At 50.3% G+C, this 22,657-nt stretch overlaps 1 protein-coding gene across 4 annotated transcripts in view; it reads left to right on the top strand.

Annotated features, from left to right (window-relative positions):
- MYH10 (myosin heavy chain 10) overlaps window positions 1-22,657 on the top strand; it is a 132,313-nt gene that overhangs the window by 64,610 nt on the left and 45,046 nt on the right. For 3 of the 4 annotated variants that reach the window (XM_086685981.1, XM_086685978.1, XM_086685980.1), the window contains 9 exons: window positions 1,853-1,951; window positions 4,872-5,015; window positions 5,264-5,359; window positions 6,884-7,002; window positions 7,631-7,783; window positions 11,186-11,359; window positions 13,429-13,602; window positions 13,842-13,956; window positions 18,134-18,196. In XM_086685981.1, the coding sequence (XP_086542107.1) occupies window positions 1,853-1,951; window positions 4,872-5,015; window positions 5,264-5,359; window positions 6,884-7,002; window positions 7,631-7,783; window positions 11,186-11,359; window positions 13,429-13,602; window positions 13,842-13,956; window positions 18,134-18,196 (1,137 nt within the window). The remainder of the gene's footprint in view (window positions 1-1,852; window positions 1,952-4,871; window positions 5,016-5,263; window positions 5,360-6,883; window positions 7,003-7,630; window positions 7,784-11,185; window positions 11,360-13,428; window positions 13,603-13,841; window positions 13,957-18,133; window positions 18,197-22,657) is intronic. The other variant, XM_086685979.1, reaches the window with a different exon arrangement.

The raw sequence follows: 22,657 nt of genomic DNA, 5'->3' as shown, positions 1-22,657 counted from the left end.
ACTGCATAATCCAAACCGAAGAGGCGGTTGATCTTCCTCTGGCCCAGGGCAGCCCCGTGTGGCATCACTCCCACTCCCCAGGTGATCAGACTGAAGCCTAGAGGGATCATGACGTGGTCAGACACTTCCAGCTACTGAATGTTCATGCCAGAGTGTGGTGGTGGTGGTGGTGGTGGTTTTTCATGCCAGTCCATACCGTGTTCACACAGCCGGGGTAGAGGAGAGTCCCACTGAGGGGAGAATCACCTGCACTTGAACCCAGGAAACGTTGGTGCGGTAGGAGAGCCTTGAGGTGAGCACCTCCTATTGAACTGCTCCTGAGTCCATGTTGGGTTAGCCCTTGTTTACCATCTGCTCGCGGTATTAGTGGGATGGGCATATACCGCCCCCCCCCCCCACAAGCCTTCTGCAAGGGCACAGTTCCAGTAGTTTCAGTTAGCGTTACGCAGAATATAAGTAGAGGAGAAACAAATGTCAAATACAAAGAGTCGTCCTACAAGATGTCATTTGCATAGAAGGGCCTTAAGAAAAGAGAAGTCTATGTAGAATTACTTCGATTAAAGAGGTAGGGGGCACCTGGGTGGCTCAGTCGGTTAAGTATCTGACTTCAGCTCAGGTCATGATCTCCTGGTTCAGGAGTTCGAGCCCCGCGTCGGGCTCTGTCTCTCAAAAATAAATAAACATTTAAAAAAATTGAAACAGAGGTAATAAAATGGAAAGGATTCCAAGTGATAGTGTCCCAATTAAGAAGGATACAGGTGACAGTTCTCTGCTACCTCTGACAAGTATCAGGGACCCTGTGATAGAAGTACAACCTTTCGATCCCTCAGGTAAGGGATAATTCAGAATTGTATTTTACGTCTCCAGATACGCTCAGAGCCAGAAAGTTACAAGAAACACTTGGAAATGACCGGGGAATAAATCTCAAGTTTCTTCACCTTGGTCCTGCCATGACAGCTTTCCTGTAAATGTATTTGCCACCAAACATGGACGATGTGTTTGGGATAATCTGATTTACAGAATGGATTCACTTTGGTAAAGTGAAGGGAAAGCTGACTTCAGAAGAGGTGGTCATCTTCCAGAGCAGAGAAACGGAGATTGTGTAACAGCCCAGGGTGACTGTCGACCGGAGACCCCACATGGGTCCCAGAGATGCACCCCAAACGCACAGGCGGGTGTGCTGTGGTCTGAAGTGCAGAAGCAGGTTGGGGGTGAGCCTCTGGCGTGTGGGAAGCCCAGGCGGAGGGGTTGTGGCCGGCTCTGGACAACCAGCATAGGGGGCCGGTGGTCAGTCTGGTCAGGGCCATCTCGGGGTATTTGGAAAGTGGATGTAGAGGGACCGGAGCCACTTGTACGAGGCTGTGTGTGCCAGGCTCTTGGGGACCACGGTGGCCAAGCACACGTCCTGAGGTCCACCTGAGCCCTGATTTCTGTCCCTGCACTCATGAGCTATGTTATTTTGAGCAATTTCCTTTGTGCCTTGGCTTCTTTGTTCATAAAGTTGTGATAAACTCCCAGAAGGCTTTTTCAGCCTTCAAAGGCTTGAGCTCATTTTCTATAGCTTCTTAGAGTTCCTTGTTTAGTGCTGTGTTCTTTGACTATAACGCAGATGGGGGGGGGGAGGGGGGTTTGACGTGAACACCCTCTCGGTCCATGATTCCCAAAGATTAGTGAGGAACGTGAGTGCATATATTTTCTTTCCTTTTTCACTTATAGGTTTTAATCATTCAGAACGGTTCATCGCGGGGGGGTTAGTATATATCAGAGAAAGAAAACGTTTTACAAATTAAATTCGTACAGTCACGGAGAGAGGGCCACCTTTTCAATTCGATCCTTAACCATCTTCGCTCAGACCTTCTGGAAAAATCTCGTGCTGTCCGTCAAGCAAAAGATGAGCGTACTTTTCATATCTTTTACCAGTTGTTATCCGGAGCAGGAGAACACCTGAAGTGTAAGTTCACAAAGTTTCCTACTATTTTGTATTTATTTGACTGTGTTTTCAGTATTATGTTTTTTGTTGTTTTTTTTTTTTTTTGAAAGAGAACATTTTGGGGAAACAGTACAGTTGACCCTTGAACAAAACGGGGGTTGGAGGCCTAACCCACCCCCCAACTTGTGAGTCCCCAGAACTGAACGACTGATCGTTGGCTGCTGCCTAGGAGCCTCACCGATAACCAGTTTGTTACACGTACTTTGTAGGTTGTATACACCATATACTGCGTTCTTACAACAAAATAAACTATAGGAAGACACTAAGAAAATCACAAGGAAGAGAGAATACATTTATAGAACTGAACTGTCCCCCCCAAAAAAAAGCTGTGTGTAAGTGGACCCGTGCGGCTCCCCGCTGCGATGTCCAGGGGTCGACCGTAGTTTCGTACACACCAAAATGAAAATGAAATAGAACTTCGTGCCACGGGTAAATACTTTTTAAGTGGCAGTTCTATAGATGGTGTTACGTCATCTTCTGTACGTTTGTTTCTTTTCTTTAAAAAACTTTTAAATTAGGGGTGCCTGGGGGGCTCAGCTGGTGGAGCGTCCCAGCTCCTGATTTCAGCTCAGGTCGTGATCTCCCAGTACACGGTGGCAAGCCCTGTGTCTGGCTCTCAGCGACAGCACCGAGGCTGCTTGGGATTCTCTCTCTGTCTGTCCGTCTCTCTCTCTGTTTCTTTCTTTCTGTGCTCCTCCCTGGCTCTTGTGTGCACACTCTCTCTCTCTTGAGATGAATAAAATAAGCTTTATAAAGAAAATAACATAGGGGCGCCTGGGTGGCGCAGTCGGTTAAGCGTCCGACTTCAGCCAGGTCACGATCTCGTGCTCCGTGAGTTTGAGCCCCGCGTCGGGCTCTGGGCTGATGGCTCAGAGCCTGGAGCCTGTTTCCGATTCTGTGTCTCCCTCTCTCTCTGCCCCTCCCCCGTTCATGCTCTGTCTCTCTCTGTCCCCAAAATAAATAAACGTTGAAAAAAAAATTAAAAAAAAAAAAAAAAAAGAAAACATAAAAAACAAAGAAGTTTTAAATTAGAAGATACGCATTTTTATACAAGTTCGGTTTCAACATTTATGAATATAAAAAGTAAAAAAGAGGGGCGCCTGGGTGGCTCAGTCGGTTGGGCGTCCGACTTCAGCTCAGGTCACAATCTCGCGGTCCGTGAGTTCGAGCCCCGCATCGGGCTCTGGGCTGATGGCTCAGAGCCTGGAGCCTGTTTCCGATTCTGTGTCTCCCTCTCTCTCTGCCCCTCCCCCGTTCATGCTCTGTCTCTCTCTGTCCCAAAAATAAATAAACGTTAAAAAAAAAAAAGTAAAAAAGAATAAATTGATTAAATTGAGTAAATATTTTTATTCCCAGGTTTATAACTGAACATATACGTTTATGCTTCCACTAGTACTAGATGGAGCTTATGGCGGACTTTTGTGCATGTATTTTGTCATGAATCCTAAGGGCTGGAAGCATAGGACAGGCTGGGTTAAAGTTCCGAGTCAGAGGTATCTGAGGGAGAAGGAAGGACGTCCGGCTTCCTGGTCTCCTCTGAAATCGGCACTGAAAATTCGGCGCTCCTCCTGTGCGAGAGCAGACACCTGCGTCGTATCACCTTTGTCACCTGGGCTGTAGGCTTTTGCTCACGCAGACATCTGTGGAAGCGTTGAGCCCAGAATGAGAGAAGGGACCCGTAAGGGGAAAAAAATCAGCAACAAATAAAGAGAGTAATCGCACTGAGAAATTAAACATCCGAGACGATGCGGTCCGTAATGCCGAAGAAGAGAACTCTCGGGCTTTCAGACCGGCAGTAACTTCCGTCGTAATGAACCAAGAAAATAAGATCAAAGTGTTAAAAGAAGGAGAGACGAAAAGAGAGCGGTAGCCAGGAGAGGTTAAATGTGAGGGAGGTGAGAATTCAGTGACAGGACAGAAACTCTCGGCAGGAGAGCACATGATAACGTCGAGTGTGAAGATAAACAGCTGTATCTATTCTGACCCCTCCTGACAAACCTCCTTCTGGTCTCCACACCTTTGGCGAAAGGATGCGTTAAGTTCCAACTCAGGGCCCCTAAAGTACAAGTAGTCGATGGGGGCGGCTGCTGTGATAACTCTGTCATAAATGTGGGTTGCGCCTCACTCTGAGAAGCAGATTTACCACCAGACAAACGGGCTCAGAGGGTTTCGGGGCACCGGCCTGGCTCAGGACCTGCCTGTTCCACATTCTGTACCTTCTGCAGCTGGGTCTTTACGTTCGTGTTGTCTTCCTATTGACCCCGTAACATTTGCTGTAAACTACTTTGCTAAGATAAAATTACAGACTGTAGGGCTTGAAAACCTTCCCTCAAAAGATGGCTGAACTATTTAAATGTGAAAACAGTAAGGCCTAGTTATCTGGAAAATGTGCATCCTTTCCCGGCTACCGATTTCTTTTCTTTTTTTTTTTTTTAACGTTTGTTTATTTTTGAGAGAGAAGGAGGGGCAGAGAGAGGGAGACAAAGGATCCAAAGCAGGCTCCACGCTGACAACACAGAGCCTCATGTGGGGCTCGAACTCACAAATCGCGACATCATGACCTGATCTGAAGTCGGGCGCTCAACCAACTGAGCCACCCAAGTGCCCCGGGCTACTGATTTCAAATATCCTATAAGCCACTGTCCCAGAAACCGCAGTTGGAATGTTTGCAGTTTCCACCCTCGTTTTCCCTCCTCGATAGGATGGAAAACTGCATGTTTTTGAAATGAACCTATGAAGAAAAAGTGTGACAGGAAGAAGTGTGGTGGCATGGCGGGGGTGGGCCACGTCTCCCGTGATCGGCCCAGCCCAGCATGAAGGTGGGGGTGCTTCGTCTGTTGATGGTTCTTTATTAAACTGTATCCGTTATGTTTTCTCCTAGCTGATCTGCTCCTTGAAGGATTTAATAACTACAGATTTCTCTCCAATGGCTACATTCCCATTCCGGGACAGCAAGACAAAGATAACTTTCAGGAGACCATGGAAGCAATGCACATAATGGGCTTCTCTCACGAGGAAATTCTCTGTACGTGGGTCTCCCCCCAATTCTGCTACTCGCTTAAATAAGACTTTAGCACAGCCAGCGGGGCGGGGGTAAGAGCGTAAACTAGGAAATGACAGAAAATCGTGAGAATCACCCGTAATTGTACAAATTCCCGAGACCTGTGTTACTGAAAAGCTGTTTACAGCTAATTTTTAGCACAGAATAAATTAGAATACGTCTCTGCTGCAATTTGATGTAATAATTTTATTTTTCTCCGTATCCATGTAAAGCAATGCTTAAAGTGGTATCTTCAGTGCTACAGTTTGGAAACATTTCTTTCAAAAAGGAGCGAAATACTGACCAAGCGTCCATGCCAGAAAATACAGGTAAGCTGACCAATATGATTTTATTTGTTTACGTGGTTTGTTGTTGTGCCACGGCCACAGTTGTGTTGTGCTGTTTGTCGTCATGTTCCCAAGCATAAGTTGCCAGCTCTCCATAACGTAAAGAAGTTCTCCGTTGTGTCTGTTTAAACATCCGGCCGCATTTCTTCACAATAACATCATAAAGCTAAAGTTGTACTTCTCACGCGCCAGGTGACCAGTAAATTTTCTCTTTCCTAGGCTGTGTTTCATTTCACTTCTGGAACTTTTTGATTGAGCCTGGCCCTTTGAAGTAGATAGAGTCTCAGAAAAGGGAGTAAGACAGACAAAACACACATCATGCAAAAAGATGTGTTTGTCAGCATTTTAATGGGGAGTGGGGAACCCAGGAACTACTTTGAAATATCCAATCAAATGAAGTAAACCAAGATCTAACCCCACCATCAGGTATATTTTTTTAGGCTCTAAAATGTCATTTATCATTTTAGCAAAGGGGTGTGGGCCGTTGGCTTTTTGTGCTTCTTTGTGTTTTTCAACTTCCCATCCAGTACGTACACGCATGCATTCGTACACACGTTAACTAAAAGGGGCCAGGACCTAGAGGTCGAAGCAAAGCAGTTGGTACGAGCCAGTGGCGAGAGCCACAGACCGAAGGAAGAAATGCCCTCTGCGGCACGGCCTGTCCTGCCCACACAGGACTACTGTCCAGTTGCTGACAACACGTGTGGATTGGTGGGGAGGGGCGGGTTCGGGTCTTTGCCAGTAAGAACTTGGGTAAGTTCTATTCCTGGTGTAACTCAAAATGTGCTTATCCTTATAGAATTTTCTTATTTTAACACTTAATCAAAAATTAGAGGGGTGCCTGTGTGGCTCAGTCAGTTAACCATCTGACTTCAGCTCAGGTCATGACCTCGAGGTTCGTGAGCTCGAGCCCCACATCAGGCTCTGTGCCGACACTGTGGAGCTTGCTTGGGATTCTCTCTCTCCCTCTCTCTCTCTGCCCTTCCCCCACTTGCACTCTCTCAAAATAAATAAACCTAAAAAAATGAGAATAATTTTCACACTTGTTAGAACTTGGCAGTGTCCCCGGTGAGCGCGTGAGGAGGTACGTGCCCGGCTGCCGAGAACAGTAGTAACGGAATGAGCTGTTTATTGAGTGCTCGCTGTTGGCCATGCAAATTTTTAAAAACCTTTAGGTTTCTTGCCTACTAAATATTATTGGGATCATTATGCACGACCAGTTATCCTGGTAACATGATTTAAATTAGCATAAATGCTATTTTTCTCATTCTGTGCATCATCCATGGGTTCTAAGACTCCGTAACTTAAGCTGAATTACCCGGAATAAGTAACCGCTGCCTGTTCCTTCTTACCTAAGGATGAGTGGTACTCATTCGAAAGGATGAAGACCTGAAACCTGTCCTTTTTTAAGACTTACTCAGTTTATTTCTGGAGGTTTCTTATCGAACGTGTTGTGACTAGCTCATAGGTAGAAGCCTAGTACTTAGGAAACGTTTTACGCTCTAGTTGCACAGAAACTCTGCCATCTTCTGGGGATGAATGTGATGGAGTTCACTCGGGCTATCCTCACCCCCCGGATCAAGGTCGGCCGAGACTATGTGCAGAAAGCCCAGACCAAAGAACAAGTGAGTTTCACATTGTTTTTGCACATTCGTTTGAATGACCAGCTATCCTCAGAAGACCTTCCTATTGGCAGGTAACAGACCTTAACAGAAATTCTGTAACAGGTGTTTCTTGGTACTGTGTGTTGTTTTTTCTCTTGTATGGTTTTCTCCAGAAAAAATTTTGAAGTGACTTTTTTTTTTCTAAAGTAAATTTGAAATATCACCTCAGGCTTTCCCCAGGTAGGTAGATCATCCAGCAGGACAAAGCTGTATAACTTCGGAAGCCCGCTCAGCCGTAGGGCGTGCTGCTCCCGGGTCCCTGTGTGGGTGGCCCAGCACCAAGAATGTGGGCGTCGGATCCACCCGTTTCGTGGCAGACTCCTTTAAGACTGGGCAGACAGGCTGCACAGAGCCCCAAGGGCCCAGGAAAGAGTCGATTTTTCCTAGGCATCTTCTCCCTTCTCCTCAGTAGATCATCTCCAGTTTATGTTTACCTGTACCTTTAACTGTCGCTATGTCAAACGGAGACAACGTTAAGTAGCAAAAGCTATTTGAGTTCTGGGAATATTATAGAGCATTAAACTCCAGATAACCGCTAGTAATGCTTCGTAGGTGGTTTCCAGAATAAAAGGTTGTTGTCTAATTACAGGCAGATTTTGCAGTAGAAGCACTGGCGAAAGCTACCTATGAGCGGCTCTTTCGCTGGCTCGTCCACCGCATCAACAAAGCTCTGGACAGGACCAAGCGTCAGGGCGCATCTTTCATCGGAATCCTGGACATTGCTGGATTCGAAATATTTGAGGTAGGTCTTTCTCTCTCCTGCTCTTCTGTTTATTCTTTTAATAAACACGAAGGCTCACTCTGTACCGGGTGCACTGCAGGCACCGGGGCTATAATGGCAGATGAGCAGGTGTGGCCAAATTAGGGTGCCGTGAGGAGGAAGTGGGGGGCCCAGTCACAGAAGGTGTCTCGGGAGCTACAGGTAAGCATACCTGAGGAGGAGAAGCCCCCGGCCTCTGCGAGTTTTCCTACGTGATGAGAGTAAGTCAGTGATCTTGTATGGGAGAGGATTTGTCAAGTGTTAGAAAGTGCTAGAAAGCCGGCATGGCTACACCTAGCTGACCGGAGAGCGAGGGGTAGCAGACACAGACGGAGATGGTGCTCTGTGTCCCGAAGATGCATCACGGGGTCTGGTGATAGATTTTGGTGTATTTTGCTGTTGCTGCGACTGGCTTTCTCCACACCCTCTCCATCCATCCCGTCACTGATTTGCGGTCACAAGGCTGCTGTGGTTGTGCCAAAACATTGATACAATTTCAGTCTCCTAAAAATTTACATCTTTATGTCTCCTTTGATGGACTGACTCCACGGTGAGGCACAAATACTAAATTAAATACTCCGTGGGACCAGTGTGATACCCTGGCCACCACGGGGTATGGAATTGCCTTAGCTTTAAAATGAACAACTCAGACGATCAGTCTGGCCTGAGCAGATCTGAGATATGTCACTGGGGGGCGCAGTCTTAGCCACTGAGCTGCCGCTGTCGTTGGAGGAGATTGCTTGAATATGTACTGATCTGTGGAAAACTCGAGAAATCATGAAAGGTGGCTGGGCATGTGTCGCATTAAAAAAAAAAAAATTTGTCGCCTTCTACATAATCAGAAGGTACAATGAAAGAAGAGATCCCTGATTCCAGCCGCAACAAAAACGGATGAGAGACTGAAGAATAAATTTAAGCAGAAACAGCATAGTTTACCGAAGGCAACCTCCCAGTGCTACTGTGAGAAACAGAACCACCTAGAAAACGTACCATGTTCTCAGGGAATTTCCACCTCATAAAGCAACAGATCTTCCCCAAGTTACTTCTCAAGCAAGCATGTCCATTCAAAACCTACTGACGGAAATACTATTTTTTAAAAAAAAATTTTTTTTTAATGTTTATTTATTTTTGAGACAGAGCATGAATGGGGGAGGGGCAGAGAGAGAGGGAGACACAGAATCGGAAGCAGGCTCCAGGCTCTGAGCCATCAGCCCAGAGCCTGACGCGGGGCTTGAACTCACGGACCGCGAGATTGTGACCTGGCTGAAGCCGGACGCTTAACCGACTGAGCTACCCAGGCGCCTGCCGATGGGAATTTTAAGAGTGGGGGGAGACTAGGCAACCTTCTTCTAAAACTAATTTGAAAGTTGAATTAATGGAAAATAAAGAACAGACTGTAAAATTCTGAAAAAGGAATGAAAAGGATATTAAAAGAAGTGAAACATTACGTAAAATTAAACTGTACTTCAAGAAGTATGGTCTTGACCTATGAATATATGGACCATAGAAAAATGGAGAAGGTAAAAATGCAGGATTGTGGTAGCGAGTGTTATTTGTCCTGGGGAAAGAATGGAAAAAACCTAAATGTCCACCATTAGGAAATTGGTTCAGGGAATTACAGTATATCCATACACTGGATATATTGGGTCCTGTACACCCAGTATGAAGAAGGAGCTGGCTTTATATCCTCCTGTGGAAGGACTCCAGGACAGATCAAGTTAAAAGAAAAAAGTCAAGGTAACACACACATGAGTGCACAGAACATCTCTGGAAGGATCACGAGAAGCAGGGGACAGTGGCTAACCATAGAACAAGTAGTTGACGTGAGTGAGACTTCTCATGTGGCTCTTTGCCCATTTTTTTTATTTATTTACCTTGAGAGAGAGAGAGAGAGAGAGAGAGAGAGAGCAGGGGAGGGGCAGAGAGAGGGAATCCCAAGCAGGCTCCAGACCATCAGCATGGAGCCCAACACGGGGCTTGAACCCAGGAACTGTGAAATCATGACCTGAGCTGAAATGAAGAGTCAGAGGCTTACCCAGATGAGCCCCCCAGGCACCCCTCTTCGTCCACTTTTAATTGTACACCACGCATTACCATTTTAAGTACCGATTATATGAAAACGTAGTTGTAGTTTAAATGTGAAGACAAGTTAGGAACTCAATTTTTAAAAAAAAAATGCCATCCCACATAGTTGCCCAAGCTGCATAGAGCAGTAGGGTCTCCTCATCCCACGGCAGAACAAAATCCATTTACCTAAACGTGAATACGCACAACCGGGCAGTCTGCAGATATTCCCGGGAAATAATGGTGCTGAGCAGGGCGAACACCGCGTCCCTGCCCTCCAAGTGTGACCGCATTCTCAAGCAGTAGAACACCCCCACGGGGAGAGGATTGGAACAGCTTTTTCAGACTATAAATCTCCTTGGAGACGGAGTACACGTTCCCTAATTGAAGATCACTTTTCACAATGAGAGCAGTTATTTATGGACACGTGCTTCTTGCGAACAGCGTGGAGGCTCGGGGGAAAAAGGTTGAGAACTTCTAGCACCTAAGGTGATTGTGCTTAAAAATTCTTCCTATCCACCCGTCCATCCGTCCTTCCCATCGGCAGCATCGTAGACAAACCGGCGAGTTCCCGAAGAAGGAAACAGCGGTGTCTGGAACGTGTGAGAAGACGATCCAGTTCCCGTCCCGACGTCTAATGGACACACGAGGTGGCGTCCCCGTCGGGCGTGCGGCTGTTGATTCGCCGGTTCCGTGCGCTCCGTGCTCGCCATGAGGAGCGTGGTCCCCCTCCGTCACCACTGCGTTGACACTGGCAGAGGGCGGACCCTCGTTTAAGAGGAGGGAACGCGCGGACAGGCGGCTGGAGCCTCCCGCTCCCCGAGCACCCTCATCAGGCCTGGCCAGGGTCTCGTCCACCACCCCCCAAAGCCAGGAGGACCTAAGTCGCTCCAGAGCCTGTGGCTGAAGAGAAGAGCGGGAACAGGAGCCCGTCCACAAGGCTTCCAGATACTCAGCCCCGTGGCCTCTGACCTTCCCGCGCCGCTTTGATTTTCTGCCTTTTCTCTTTCTCCCTGTCTCGCTCATCCCTTCGCTTCTGTTTGCTAACCATTCAGCAGCGGGCACGGAGTTGTTTCACAGGTAGATGACGCGCTTAGCGCGCAGAGTTTAGCGTTTCCCTGCTCTGCGCGTTCCGGGAAGGTCCCCCGCGGCCGGTGCGGTGAGAGGCCGAGGCCGCTCCACTCAGGCCCCCTCCTCACGCAGAACCCGTGCTGCAGCTGGTCCCTGAGAATTTCCCGTGGCGGGTGTCGGTAGCGGCCGACTGATGATTCCCGTTCTCTCCCCCCCCCCCCCCCACATCCCGCATCCCGCCCCATGCAGCTGAACTCCTTCGAGCAGCTCTGCATCAACTACACCAACGAGAAGCTGCAGCAGCTCTTTAACCACACGATGTTCGTGCTGGAGCAGGAGGAGTACCAGCGCGAGGGCATCGAGTGGAGCTTCATCGACTTTGGCCTTGACCTGCAGCCCTGCATCGACCTCATCGAGAGACCCGTAAGGGCGCGCTCCGGCAGCGCGGCGGTCGTTCCCACAGCGTCGTCCCCGAGAGCACCTAGCCCGCCTAAGGGGCCTTTTCTTAAGTAGGCTCCACGCCCAGTGTGGAGCTCGAATCTGCGACCCTGACATCAAGAGTCGCGTGCTCCACCGGCTGAGCTGGCCGGGCGCCCTCAGCCTGATTAGCTTTAAGATAATTTTCTAACATAAACATTGTAGAAAAGAGATGCTTTGATGAAATACCTGTTTGAAAAGTAAGCAAGCAGCCAGGGAAGGCCCTTCCTCCGCCCTCTCGTGTGTGAGCCTGCCGCTTGCAGACCCCCCTCCACCGTGCCCTCACCCCCTGCCCGGGCCACACAGGGCCGCCCAGGTCATCCGGGAGCAAGTCACGGCATTTAGACCCCTCGTTCCCATAACTAAAGCTCATCCTTGTGAGCACAAGGATGTTCTTATTTGGGCAGGGTTTTTCCTGATTTGACTCTTCCAGGGGGTTGGGGGTAGATGTACTTTTAATAGCAGTCCTAGCACGTATCAGAGGTCCTTTTCTTCTGGTTTAGTGTTCCCGCAGAAATACGCAAGACCACACGTAACTCGTGCGCTTATGATCTCCAACAGATGTCCGTGACTCGGCCGTGTGTTCTTTGTTTTCCCTGGCAGTCCGAAACCTGTCTCCCAGACTTCCAGCTCTTTAGAAACCCCCGACCTAAAGGAGCAGTGATAACACAGAACTTGACATTGAGGGATGAAGTAGCAGAAGTAAAAAGGAGCCATACTCGTGGATATTCATAGTCGTGCTGTCACTGAGCCATTTAGAAAAGGTTAAATTACACAGGGGATCCTGTTTCAGAATTTAGCAGTGTTTTCACTGAAAGGGATTAAAACGTAAGAACTGGAGTACAAAGATAGATGTGTCCTCATTAGTGTTAATGCGGAACCTCAGAGTCGTCCGGTGAGTGGGGTACGTTCAGTCACCTACGACTCTGAACCTTTGCTTCTGGAAGATTACCTGATCCTGCTTGCCTTCGATTCCAGTGTTCGTTTAGCTGCTCCAAACCCTCCGAGAGCCGCAAACTAGTGAGCCCTGGGGTCGGGGCCCATTACAGGGTTCTCCCAGCTTCTACCTCCTGGCACTTTGTCCGGCCACCTTCCTCTGACCATGTGGTTACATGTTTCCTGTATGCTTTAATCTCTGTCACTTTTTAAGCAGTATTTGTACAGAGCCAGCTTTCTTGATAAACGTAGGAAAGCTGCTCCTGGATATGGATTCCCAAGGCTGATCACGTAGGCTCGCCCCAGACTTGCCGCATTCAGTCTCGTGTCACTGACGTGTACTTGCGGTGTGGTGTGGCAGTGCGGGATGACCCAGCAGCGGCGACCTAGGCCAACACATTTGGAGTGTTTCATGTCCCTTTCCTGGGCCCCCCGCCTTCCTCCAGAAGGGAAGTCCGTGCACCGACTCTGGGCACTTTTTCTTGATTGAGACCTTCTCATGTGCCCTGAAATCCACCGTTTTGTGGGATACGGCTCAGTGGGTTTCGATGCTCACAGCATCGTACATCATCTCCACTGCCTGACTCCAACGCTGTCATCGTCCCAGAGACCCCAGGCCTCTCACAGTCCACTATCTGCCTTTGTTTCTGGGCCTTTCCTCAGTGAACCAGTTGAGTGAAATAAAGTAGCGACTCTTGCGTTGGTCAAATACATAAAGTAATTGATCAATTATTTCTCCCCCTTTGATATTTTCCGCTTAATGCTTACTAGTCTTGCCGTTTGACCGGGCGCTGTGTATTTAACCGTCCCTTAAAGAGGAACTTAAATCAGTTAGGATGTGAGATGTTGGAAGCATTCCATCCAGTTGAGGGTCACTTTCGTTCTGTTTTTCTTCAATTTTTTTTTTTTTTTTTTTTTTTTGAGACGGAGAGAATCCCTCCACTACCTCCTGTCCTAGCAGTTTGGTTTCCATAGCTTCAGAAAAGTCTTCCTCATCCTTGAAACTAACCTGCCAAGTGCAGAGGGGCATCCTGGCGTTGAAAGCGAGTGACGGTGAACTTGTCCGTTCTCATTATCAGGCCAACCCCCCCGGCGTGCTGGCCCTTCTGGACGAAGAGTGCTGGTTCCCGAAGGCCACGGATAAGACCTTTGTCGAAAAACTAGTTCAAGAGCAAGGCTCCCACTCCAAGTTTCAGAAACCCCGGCAACTGAAAGACAAAGCAGACTTCTGCATCATCCATTACGCGGGGAAGGTACGGGCTCTGTAACGGTTAACGGTAGCTTGGGTTTCGCCGCATCTGATGGCGCTGGTGACAGACGTGCGGGTAGACGTCCGCAGACCCTAAACACCGTGTGCGTCACCACCGCGTGGCCCTCGAGACAACCCACCTTTCAGATTGTCCCCGAGAACGTTCTGGGTTAAGGCTGAAAGCGTTTCTTGTTTTGTGTGTGTGTCCGCCTTTCCCCCCGTCGTGTGGCCCACCACGGCCAGGTGGACTACAAGGCAGACGAGTGGCTGATGAAGAACATGGACCCGCTGAACGACAACGTGGCCACCCTCCTGCATCAATCGTCGGACAGATTCGTGGCAGAGCTTTGGAAGGACGGTAAGAATGCGCTTCCGCCTGGAGTTCAGCTTGTCCCGAAACTTTTCCGGTGAAGACTCATATATGGTCCTTTTGCGTTAGGTCCGTGTACGTGTATTTTACTTTAAAACTTGCTTTCCCTAGAGCAGGGCTGCCGCTACATCGGAATTTACCCTGGGAAACAGAACGTCTGCCTTCCTGGTCAGATGCTGTGGGAAGTGTGGAACATTCTAGGCACAGGGCCGGAAAGAACTGCACACGTGCCTCAGGGCACCCAGGGCCCAGTGTGGTTCCTACGCAGGGGTACTGGGGACGCAAAACCAGAAAGGCCCTGTACACTCGCTCTGGGTCGCATACAGGTCCGTGAGCTGCGCCCCGCCCCCCCCCCAACACACACGCAGTAGCTGGTGAACAGTTCAAATGCCCTGCATAGACAGTAGTTGTTTTTATTTCCGTCAGCCCTCTGAGATCTTGTATTTACGTGAGCCTCGAGTGTCTCGTCATAGACTAGAAGGTGCTGCGAGTACCAGGGAAACGAAACGTCCGCGTGTCCGTGCGCGGGGGGTGGGGGCCGGTGCTTTCCAGAGCTTTGCTCTCGCCGCTGCCTTCATCCTGATTGTACCCCACGTCTTCGCGCGGCCCCAGGCCCCGCGGGCCCTTCACCCTGGATCTGGCCCGAGGCCAGCCTCCTCAGGAGCCTGGCTCACCCCCACCTTCTCTGGACTGTCTCCAGACCTTGTCATCCAGCCCCCTCCTCGGAGATAGAGAGAAACCCCGGAAGCAAAAAAGAAGGCGCGAGGGGTATTGAGGCAGAAGGAACAGGAGAACGTGAGGAGGGAAGGGTAGGAGCTCCGGTCCGGAGCGGTCGCGTCCGGCAGCTGCAGTGAGCGTGAGGGCCCCGCCGGCGTGGGCTGCTGCTCGGCACACGTGGGTCCCGGGAGAGATCGTGCGCCCGAGACCGGGCGAAAGGAGGGGTTGGTGGGAGGTTAGGTGGTCTTGGTGCCTGTGGGGGAGAGTCTTGCACCAGATGCTGAGTGCTCCCAGTTGGCGCAGCGGCCTGGGCGGTCGAGGCCGCACCGAACAGACAAGGGGGCCCCGGGCCTGTCGCGAGGAGACGGTAGCACAGGACACGAGACTCCAGAGCCGGAGTGGACGGACCCCGTCCAAGCTCTGGTTGTCACGAGGCCCGGGAAGGCCTGCGCTTGCAGGGGGTGATGTGCGAGGGACGCATCCCAGAGAGACGAGAGGAGTCGGGCTGCCCGTCCCCTCGGCGGAGACTGACCCGGGCGCCACGGCTGGGGGAGCGGAGCCACTGTGCCCTCCTGGCGCCCCCGTAAGAGCTCTGAGCACAGGAGACAGAGACAGATGCACCCAGACCACAGCTGTGACGGATGCCACGCGAATGGTAGGGAAGGAGCCTCTGGCCACGTTCGGTACAGGGAAGGGGGTCCCTCTGGCATGTGATGAGGCAGATTGTCACGGAGGAGTTGTCCTCGTCCTTGGAAGGGAACAGCGTGTTGAGTCACAAAAGCTGACACGAAGGGAGGCTCCTGGCTGCAACCGGGCCACAGAGAAGTCTGACCTCCGGTCTCAGGAGGACTTGACTCCATTGGAGAAGTGGCTTCCATAGGTTTGTGAGCCAGGGGTGACAGCGTGGGGGTGAAAGCACGGAGGTGAAGAGGCAAATTGGCAGTGATCTGTGGGTTGGGATGAAGGACCCTGGGGGCAGGGAGCTGAGTGTGAGGAGAAGAGCACAGAGGAAACCAGCATTTCTACCATTGAAGCCTCAAAAACTGATTTTCTCCATTTTGAATGAGGAGAGAAGGTGTTCGGGGAATAATGACCGTATAACAAAAGAAATTAGGTCTTGGGCGAACGGACTGGTCCTGATGTTGCAAACCACTTTTGACTCTTTATTTACTTATTTATTGTAAACAATTTTAAATTTTATTTTAACATCTATTTATTTTTGAGAGAGAGAGAGGGAGACACAGAATCTGAAGCAACTCCAGGCTCTGAGCCATCAGCACAGAGCCCAACGTGGGGCTCGAACCCACAAACTGCGAGAGCATGACCCGAGTTGAGTTGGATGCTTAACCAACTGAGCCACCCAGGCGCCCCCTTGACTCTCTTATTTTTTTTAATTTTTTCTTTTTATTATTATTTTTTGAGACACTGAGAATGAGTGGGGAAGGGCGGAGAGAGAATATCCCAAGCAGGCTCCACTGTCAGTGCAGAGCCCAGTGCAGAGCTCGATCCCACAACCCTAGGATCATGACCTGAGCCAAAGCCAAGTTGAATGCTCAACATACTGAACCATCCAGGAGCCCCATTATTTAATTTCTTAACCAGAAATGCTATCGTGGGAAACACCTGGCCCATTCATACAGGACTCCCTCCCACCACATGCTTACCATGGTCGTCCGTGAGGTCCGTGTGGAGACGATGAGGGACGTGTCCTTGCCCCCAGAGCTTGTGACCTCGTGGGAGAGTCAGGATACACACAGATGCGGTAACAGGATGCACGAGCCTCTGTCTTGGCTCCAGCTTCCTCCCTGGGCTTCCTCCATCCATCTTTCTCCTTAGCTCTGCGCCTTGCCGTCCCCAGGTGGGGGAGCGTCGGGCAGTTGTGGGTCAGTGGTGTTAGGAGGGTAAGATCTGGCAGGGCCTGGACTGCAGGCGTCCATGCGTGTTCCGTAGCCCAGATGGTGTGTCCGACAGGTAGGACCGTGTCTGGAGGGTCCTTACCTGCCTCTGTGTTCTCTGTCCATGGAGAAGTTAGGGTATTTAATTCCAGAAATGCCAGCAGCCTTGCAGACTCTTCTGGCCCCGGCTCGAACCCCGTCCATCTGCACTTGGTCCGTGGCTCGGAACCCCCGGGAAGGTCAGGTGTGCCCGAAGCTTGATTTGGCCGTGCTGGCATCTGCTCTGGAATAATCCCATGTGTTTGGTGTCCTGATGATGCTACTGTTAGCATAAGTCCTGTTGTCCATCGGCTTAGATGGACGGCGATGTACTTTAATCTGAGCGACGGGATCACAGAAGTCTCTCGCTGTCGGTGGTGAAGGGGAGCCGATCTTCCGGGTGAAGGTCAGGCAGGACGGCGGAACCGTGTTTGTCCGGTTCCGAGGTTTGTGTGTTTCGTACAAAAAGTCAGCACCAGGCACAGCGTTTGACGGGGGTTCTAGGGCAGAAAATTCACCAGTGCTCACTCTGGGTGTAGGGATCTCGGGAGAGGGGAGCTTTTCTGTAGGAAAAGAAAATAGCCCTGGAAAAAACACGTCCTTGTTTTTTCTCTTTTCGTAGCCACGTTAATGCAAAAGCAGACAATGAGCAGCCGACCATGAAAGCAGGATGTATGAGTCGAGCTTGCCTGTGAAGGCACAATCCCTAGGGTATAGAATATTTTGGTTAAAATAGGCTTTTAGGGTTTTATGGAGTTCACTCAAGGCCAAACCAGGAGCAGTGTAAGATTTCTGACGGCAGCCCTGCCCTAGAGATTCCTAGCGCCCTCCTTTTTGCTAAAAGATGTTTCGGGATTTCTTTACCAGCTGCACACGACTTCTTGCCACTCCTTGGGGCTTGTATCCAGAAATTTAAAAACCTAACGATTGCATTTTCATGTAAATGTGCCTCCTGGGGTATTTTCCGGAGTAATGGGTATGATCCAGAAGTATCACCTTATGATTTGAAGTTCTGTTAACGTTTTGCTACAACAGAACTTGAATTTTGTTTTCCTTAGTAACTGTTGCTAATTTGTATTTGAAGCCAATATGTTTCCAAAATCTGCATTGGAAGTCAAATTACGCAGCGGTGTGCATCTTTGACCGTAAAAGGACTTAACGTGTACACTTAGCAGAGTGCTCGAACTTCCGCAGTCTCGTCCCGATTTGCTAATTGCAAGATAATTTTATGAACAATTCCAGTACTGCCTTATTTCTCTTAAATTTCATCCCGCGTTTACATAATCCCGTAATGCTGATACGATCTGATGCTGACCCTCGGGCGTGGGGACGTTTGGAAGATTGCTTAGTAGAGAACTTTGTCCAGAAGTGCAAATTCTCTGGGCAGTAATGTCACAGGGGCCGTGTTGTAGCCCGATTTCAAAGTTGACTTGTGATGTCAAATGTCTCTCACACTAACTGAAGTATTTGTGTATCTGCTCTTCTGTTCTGTTTTTGCTGTTTCTCTGCTTTAGAGATTCAGAATATTCAGAGAGCTTCTTTCTATGACAGTGTTTCTGGTCTTCATGAGCCACCAGGTGAATGTATAAAGCCTGTAGGTCTTCTCAACAGAAGGGTTTTAAGCCCACAGGAAGAACTCTGGGGGGGGGGGGGAGGGGGGTGCTGGCGGGGGGGGGGGGGGTGCGGGGAGGGCAGGGTAGATGTGGGCGTGGGGCTGGTTTCTGGGTTTCTGTTTCTGTTTTGCTCATAGACCTGCATGAACCTTTCATTTCATGCTCATTTTTATTATACTTCGAGGCAGCTGTTTGAGTGCATAAACGATACAATTGCTACCGCATACACATTGCTTCTGACTTTACGCATAGCACTTCCAGCCCTGCACAGTAAAAGGTACGTCCCTACCTTTTCCAGTAGTGCCGTTTTGATACACAGTCCTCCAAGGGAATGCTGGGAACCAGTAGTGTCTCCCCGGTCTCTGAGCCACCTCTGCACCTGGGATTCCAGAAAGGGATTGTTTCTCTTCCTAAGCCACGAACTTCCGGAGAACAGATAATTACACCTTCCTCCCACGTGCTGGTCTCATCATTATACCTTCTGTTTGGAATTTATGTACATGTATAGTTGCCTGGCTTTTCTGTTGGAACTAGAGACCGTGGAACCATCCACAAGGCCCGACGGCGCAACTGAGACCAGGATGGAGTGCGGTGTTTGGTCGAATTTGCACCTGGAACCCAAAATTGAGCTCCAGACAGCTGAGCCTTGTGGTCTGAACCCTCGGCCCTGGTTTCAAATACAGCCTAGCCACGGCTGGAGGCCCTCCAAAAGCCCTGCCCGGAAAGAGTATCCCCAGCCTGGTGATCACACAGTGAAATTGTCAAGTAGTGAAATCCCAAGATAGATTCATCTCGCACGGTTTCCCTTAGTGATTCTTGAAGCGTGTTAATGCTGAGACCTGCATGTCCAAAGTTTTTTAAAACTCAGTTCAAGGAGCATGCCCATCTTTTCCCAGGTCACGATCCGCACCATCAGCTCTGGGTCGCATCCGGTGAAGGAAGTGTGTGGGGAGCGCTGGGTGCTGGGGTGGGGGCCGGACTGTACCCGAGCCAGAATGCACCCTCCACAGGAGAGTCCAGAGGAAGACACTGTCTGATGCAGTCCCCTTTGGCCTCGGGGAGTCCTGCCTGAGTCCAAGACATGGGGCGAGGGAGGCAGAAGTGGGAGGTAGTTTTGAGCTAACGGGCTGAAAGGTTAGTGCTTGATCTTTCGGACTTTGCCCCAGCATCGAGGGCCCTCTTGAAATTCCTCCCCCCCAACTCCTCTGGATTCTTGATCGCTTTAGAGAGTTCCAGACTGAGCTCTTTGAGAGCAGGGACCGTGCTGGTCCGCACACGGTCAGTAAGTTGTAGGGAGAGCGACTGAAAGGGGACGGGGCGAGTCTTCCCTCGCCGGCAGCACAGATGATCTTCTTGTAGGACCCTGATCTTCACGGTGTGCAGACCAGGTGCGTTTCCGTGCCAGCGGCGCCCCGTACAGAGCCACCCCTAGGTGACCTCACACTGGCAGGGAGCGAGCTCGTTCACCTCCCCGTAGTTGGGTTAGTCGGCAGAACCAACGGTCAGGGTTCTCCATCTCTCCCTGTCTTTACAGGGCCTTCCGTCCGTGCACCGTGGCTAACTCTGGTCTCGGCAGCTGTGCGTGTTGTTTCTGCAGCAAAATGTCTTTCTCCCCGATAAGTGTTACGGGTTCCAACCCCAAGGAGGTTTTGAGTGAAAACGTGGGGCTTTAGTGTTTCCAGTGACTTCTCAGAAGAACGGATGCAGCATTTTCTAGGCTTCCAGGTGTCTCTGGCGTGCTAACACGCAGCGCGTACCCTCATGGCAAGAGAACACATAGCTAGGGAGGACGTGCGCATCCAAGGGCCCCAGAGTGTTAGGGAAGCAGCACGGAGAATCCATGCAGGTTCTGGGGTTAAAGGGGAGAGGCTGGGGTAGAGACGGGCTTCCAGAAGCATCAGAGGAGGAGCAGAGTTCCCAGAGGCTGAATAGAGAGGTCATACGAGTTTCTGCTGTAATCCAGAGGACAGTTTTCTTCCAAATCTGCTTTGACAGTCTAGACCTTGTGAGATACACCAGCAACGAGCCAGCTATGGGGGACTGTAACCTCAAGTTCTAGGCAGCGTGTCTGGACTCCCAGGGGGCGGACGGCGGGCTGTGTGTCTGCCAAAGGGCGGTGCATGCTCCTCCCCCCGGCTGTGACCCCGGCTCTGTGCCTTCCGTGTCTTGACCACCATGAGCACCAGGTGGCCACTGACAGCTCTGGAAGGCTGGGCTCCACCAGAGAAAGCGTGAGAAGTGCAAGGAGCAAGTTCTAACTGTTGCTAGAGGACCTTCCCTCTACGCCCCCCTCCCCCCCGTCCTGTCTTCATAGAAGCCTCGCTTGAACTCGGTGGCCGCCATTGGCTTGGACAGATTCACCCAGGGGAGGCTGGCCAGCACTGCGGGAGGGCTTTGGGTCCGTCACAGGCCCGTGGGGGTCTCCCTCCATCTTCTCAGAGCCACCGAAATCTTCCTTCCTTCTTGTCGTAACTGAGGGGGAAACTTTTCCCTTAGCCAGGCCTCCAACCGAGATGACGATGTTCTGGCTTCAGAAACGCTGAATGGGTTTTGCTTCGGTCCAGGAAGTTCCATGTAGACGCGAGCATCGTGACTGGTAGATGGTAGTTGTTTAATCTCCTTGTAACTTTTATCCACCAGTCATAATCTCTGTGTTTAGTGCTGTTTTAGGACCTGTGGGTCGGGGCTGACGCAGTGCGTGTGCGGAGTTAAATCGTGGAGGGAGGTGTTTCGTTGTGCAGAATAGTCTTGTCCTGTTTTGTTTTGCTTTTATCTTGAGTCTTTTTTTTTTTTTTTAAGTTTATTTATTTGGAGAGAAAGAGAAAGTGCAAGCAGGGGAGGGGCAGGGAGAGAGGGAAAGAGAATTCCTAGCAGGCTCCAGACTGTCAGCACAGAGCCCAATGTGGGGCTCAAACCCACCAACCATGAGATCATGACCTGAGGGCGCCCCTTGTCTTGAGTCCTCACAAGAGCTGGGAGCTCTAGGAGAAGCCGCCTCCCTGTACTGTATCTGGACTCCCCGAGGTCACGTGGGGATGGTGACCCTTGGCTCTCCCAGGGTTATCGCGAGTGTCACGTGTGAGGGTCTGTGAGCCTGCATCTGGCCGCACCCATGTTGCTGCCGCTGTAATTACGAAACCTGGAAAATCAGTATATGTCTAGGTCCTCGGCAGTTACCTAACGCACGTCCCCTTTCTTCACCGTGCACCAGGGCCCAGCCGAGGGCAGGCGGACTGTGTGCCCAGTGAGCCCTTCAAGGTGAGAGGGGAGCAGGTGTGCGGGAGAGGCTGTAGACAGGAGGGGGTCCCCATCTGCCCAGACCACTCCAGGCCCTGCCGGGGCAGTGAGCCGCAGTCCCCTGGAGGAGGAAGACCCAAAGATCGCATGCTCCCTGTCCACCTGTGGACTTCTGGAATTTTTCTAAAAATTTCCAGACACTCTAGAACAATGAACAGATTGGTTCCACCACCCAGTAGCGGAACCAGCACTAATGTGTTGTTACCACGTAATGGAGATACGCGGAGACACCTTTCGATGTTAAAGATTGTTTCTGGGAATTCACGGCTGTTGGATATTTGTTTCCGAGTCTGCTCTTAACTGTCGGCAACGTTTTAGTGCGCGTTAGAGTAGGATTGTCTTGATTTGTTCAAACGAGTGTTGGGAACGTGCCACATGCCTAGTACGGGCTGGGTCTCAGACACCTTTCGTAGGTACACTGGATACAGTTCTCATTTCATCGTCTGGCTACCGATGTGAACGTTAAAACAAGTTCCTCCCCCCTGTTTTGGTTCCTGCAAGTGCATTTCCAAAGAACTGACTCAAATACAGAAGTTAAATTTAGTAGCACCAGTATTTTGGCCCACGCAGATGCGAGGGATGTGAGAATCTCGTAGACCTCTTGTGTCCTGAGATCATCCCCTGGAAGAGTGGGTCAGGCATTCTGGCACCAAATGGTACAGTCCTCACTTTTCAAAAAAAACTGTCGATGGCAGTTTTAAGAGATCGATGATGATAAATTGCATTTTTGTGCTTTCAGATTCTAAGTGTGCCCTCACGGACGGTGGGGCTGCGGGGCCCCCCTGACTTCTCACCAGCCACATACGTTTGTATGGACGAACAAATTAAACATTAGGGTAAAATTGTTCGAGGTCCTTTCAGGCTCGTGGACGACCAGATACTGTGAGACGCCCACCAGCGAGCGGCCCCACGCTCTCCCGACACCGTGGACCGAGGCCAGTGGCGGGGATCAGCAGCCATAACGGGCCTCGTTTCAAGCTGCTGAGAAGCTCGTGTGTGCATTTTCTGCCTTTCTCTGGTGCCTGCCTTTACTGTTTTCAACGAGAACATAGTCTTTTTAAATAGAGGTCTTTCTAGGCCTTGATTTGGGAGTGAAACCCTGTGTTACTAGTGTGGCCCGGATCATTG

Source organism: Puma concolor, chromosome E1 (genome assembly GCF_028749965.1).
Source record: "Puma concolor isolate L17-30 chromosome E1, mPumCon1.1.hap2, whole genome shotgun sequence".
In the NCBI taxonomy this organism is placed as follows: domain Eukaryota; kingdom Metazoa; phylum Chordata; class Mammalia; order Carnivora; family Felidae; genus Puma; species Puma concolor.
Note: the sequence above shows the minus strand (reverse complement) of the source record. Positions and strands in the feature narration are given on the sequence as shown.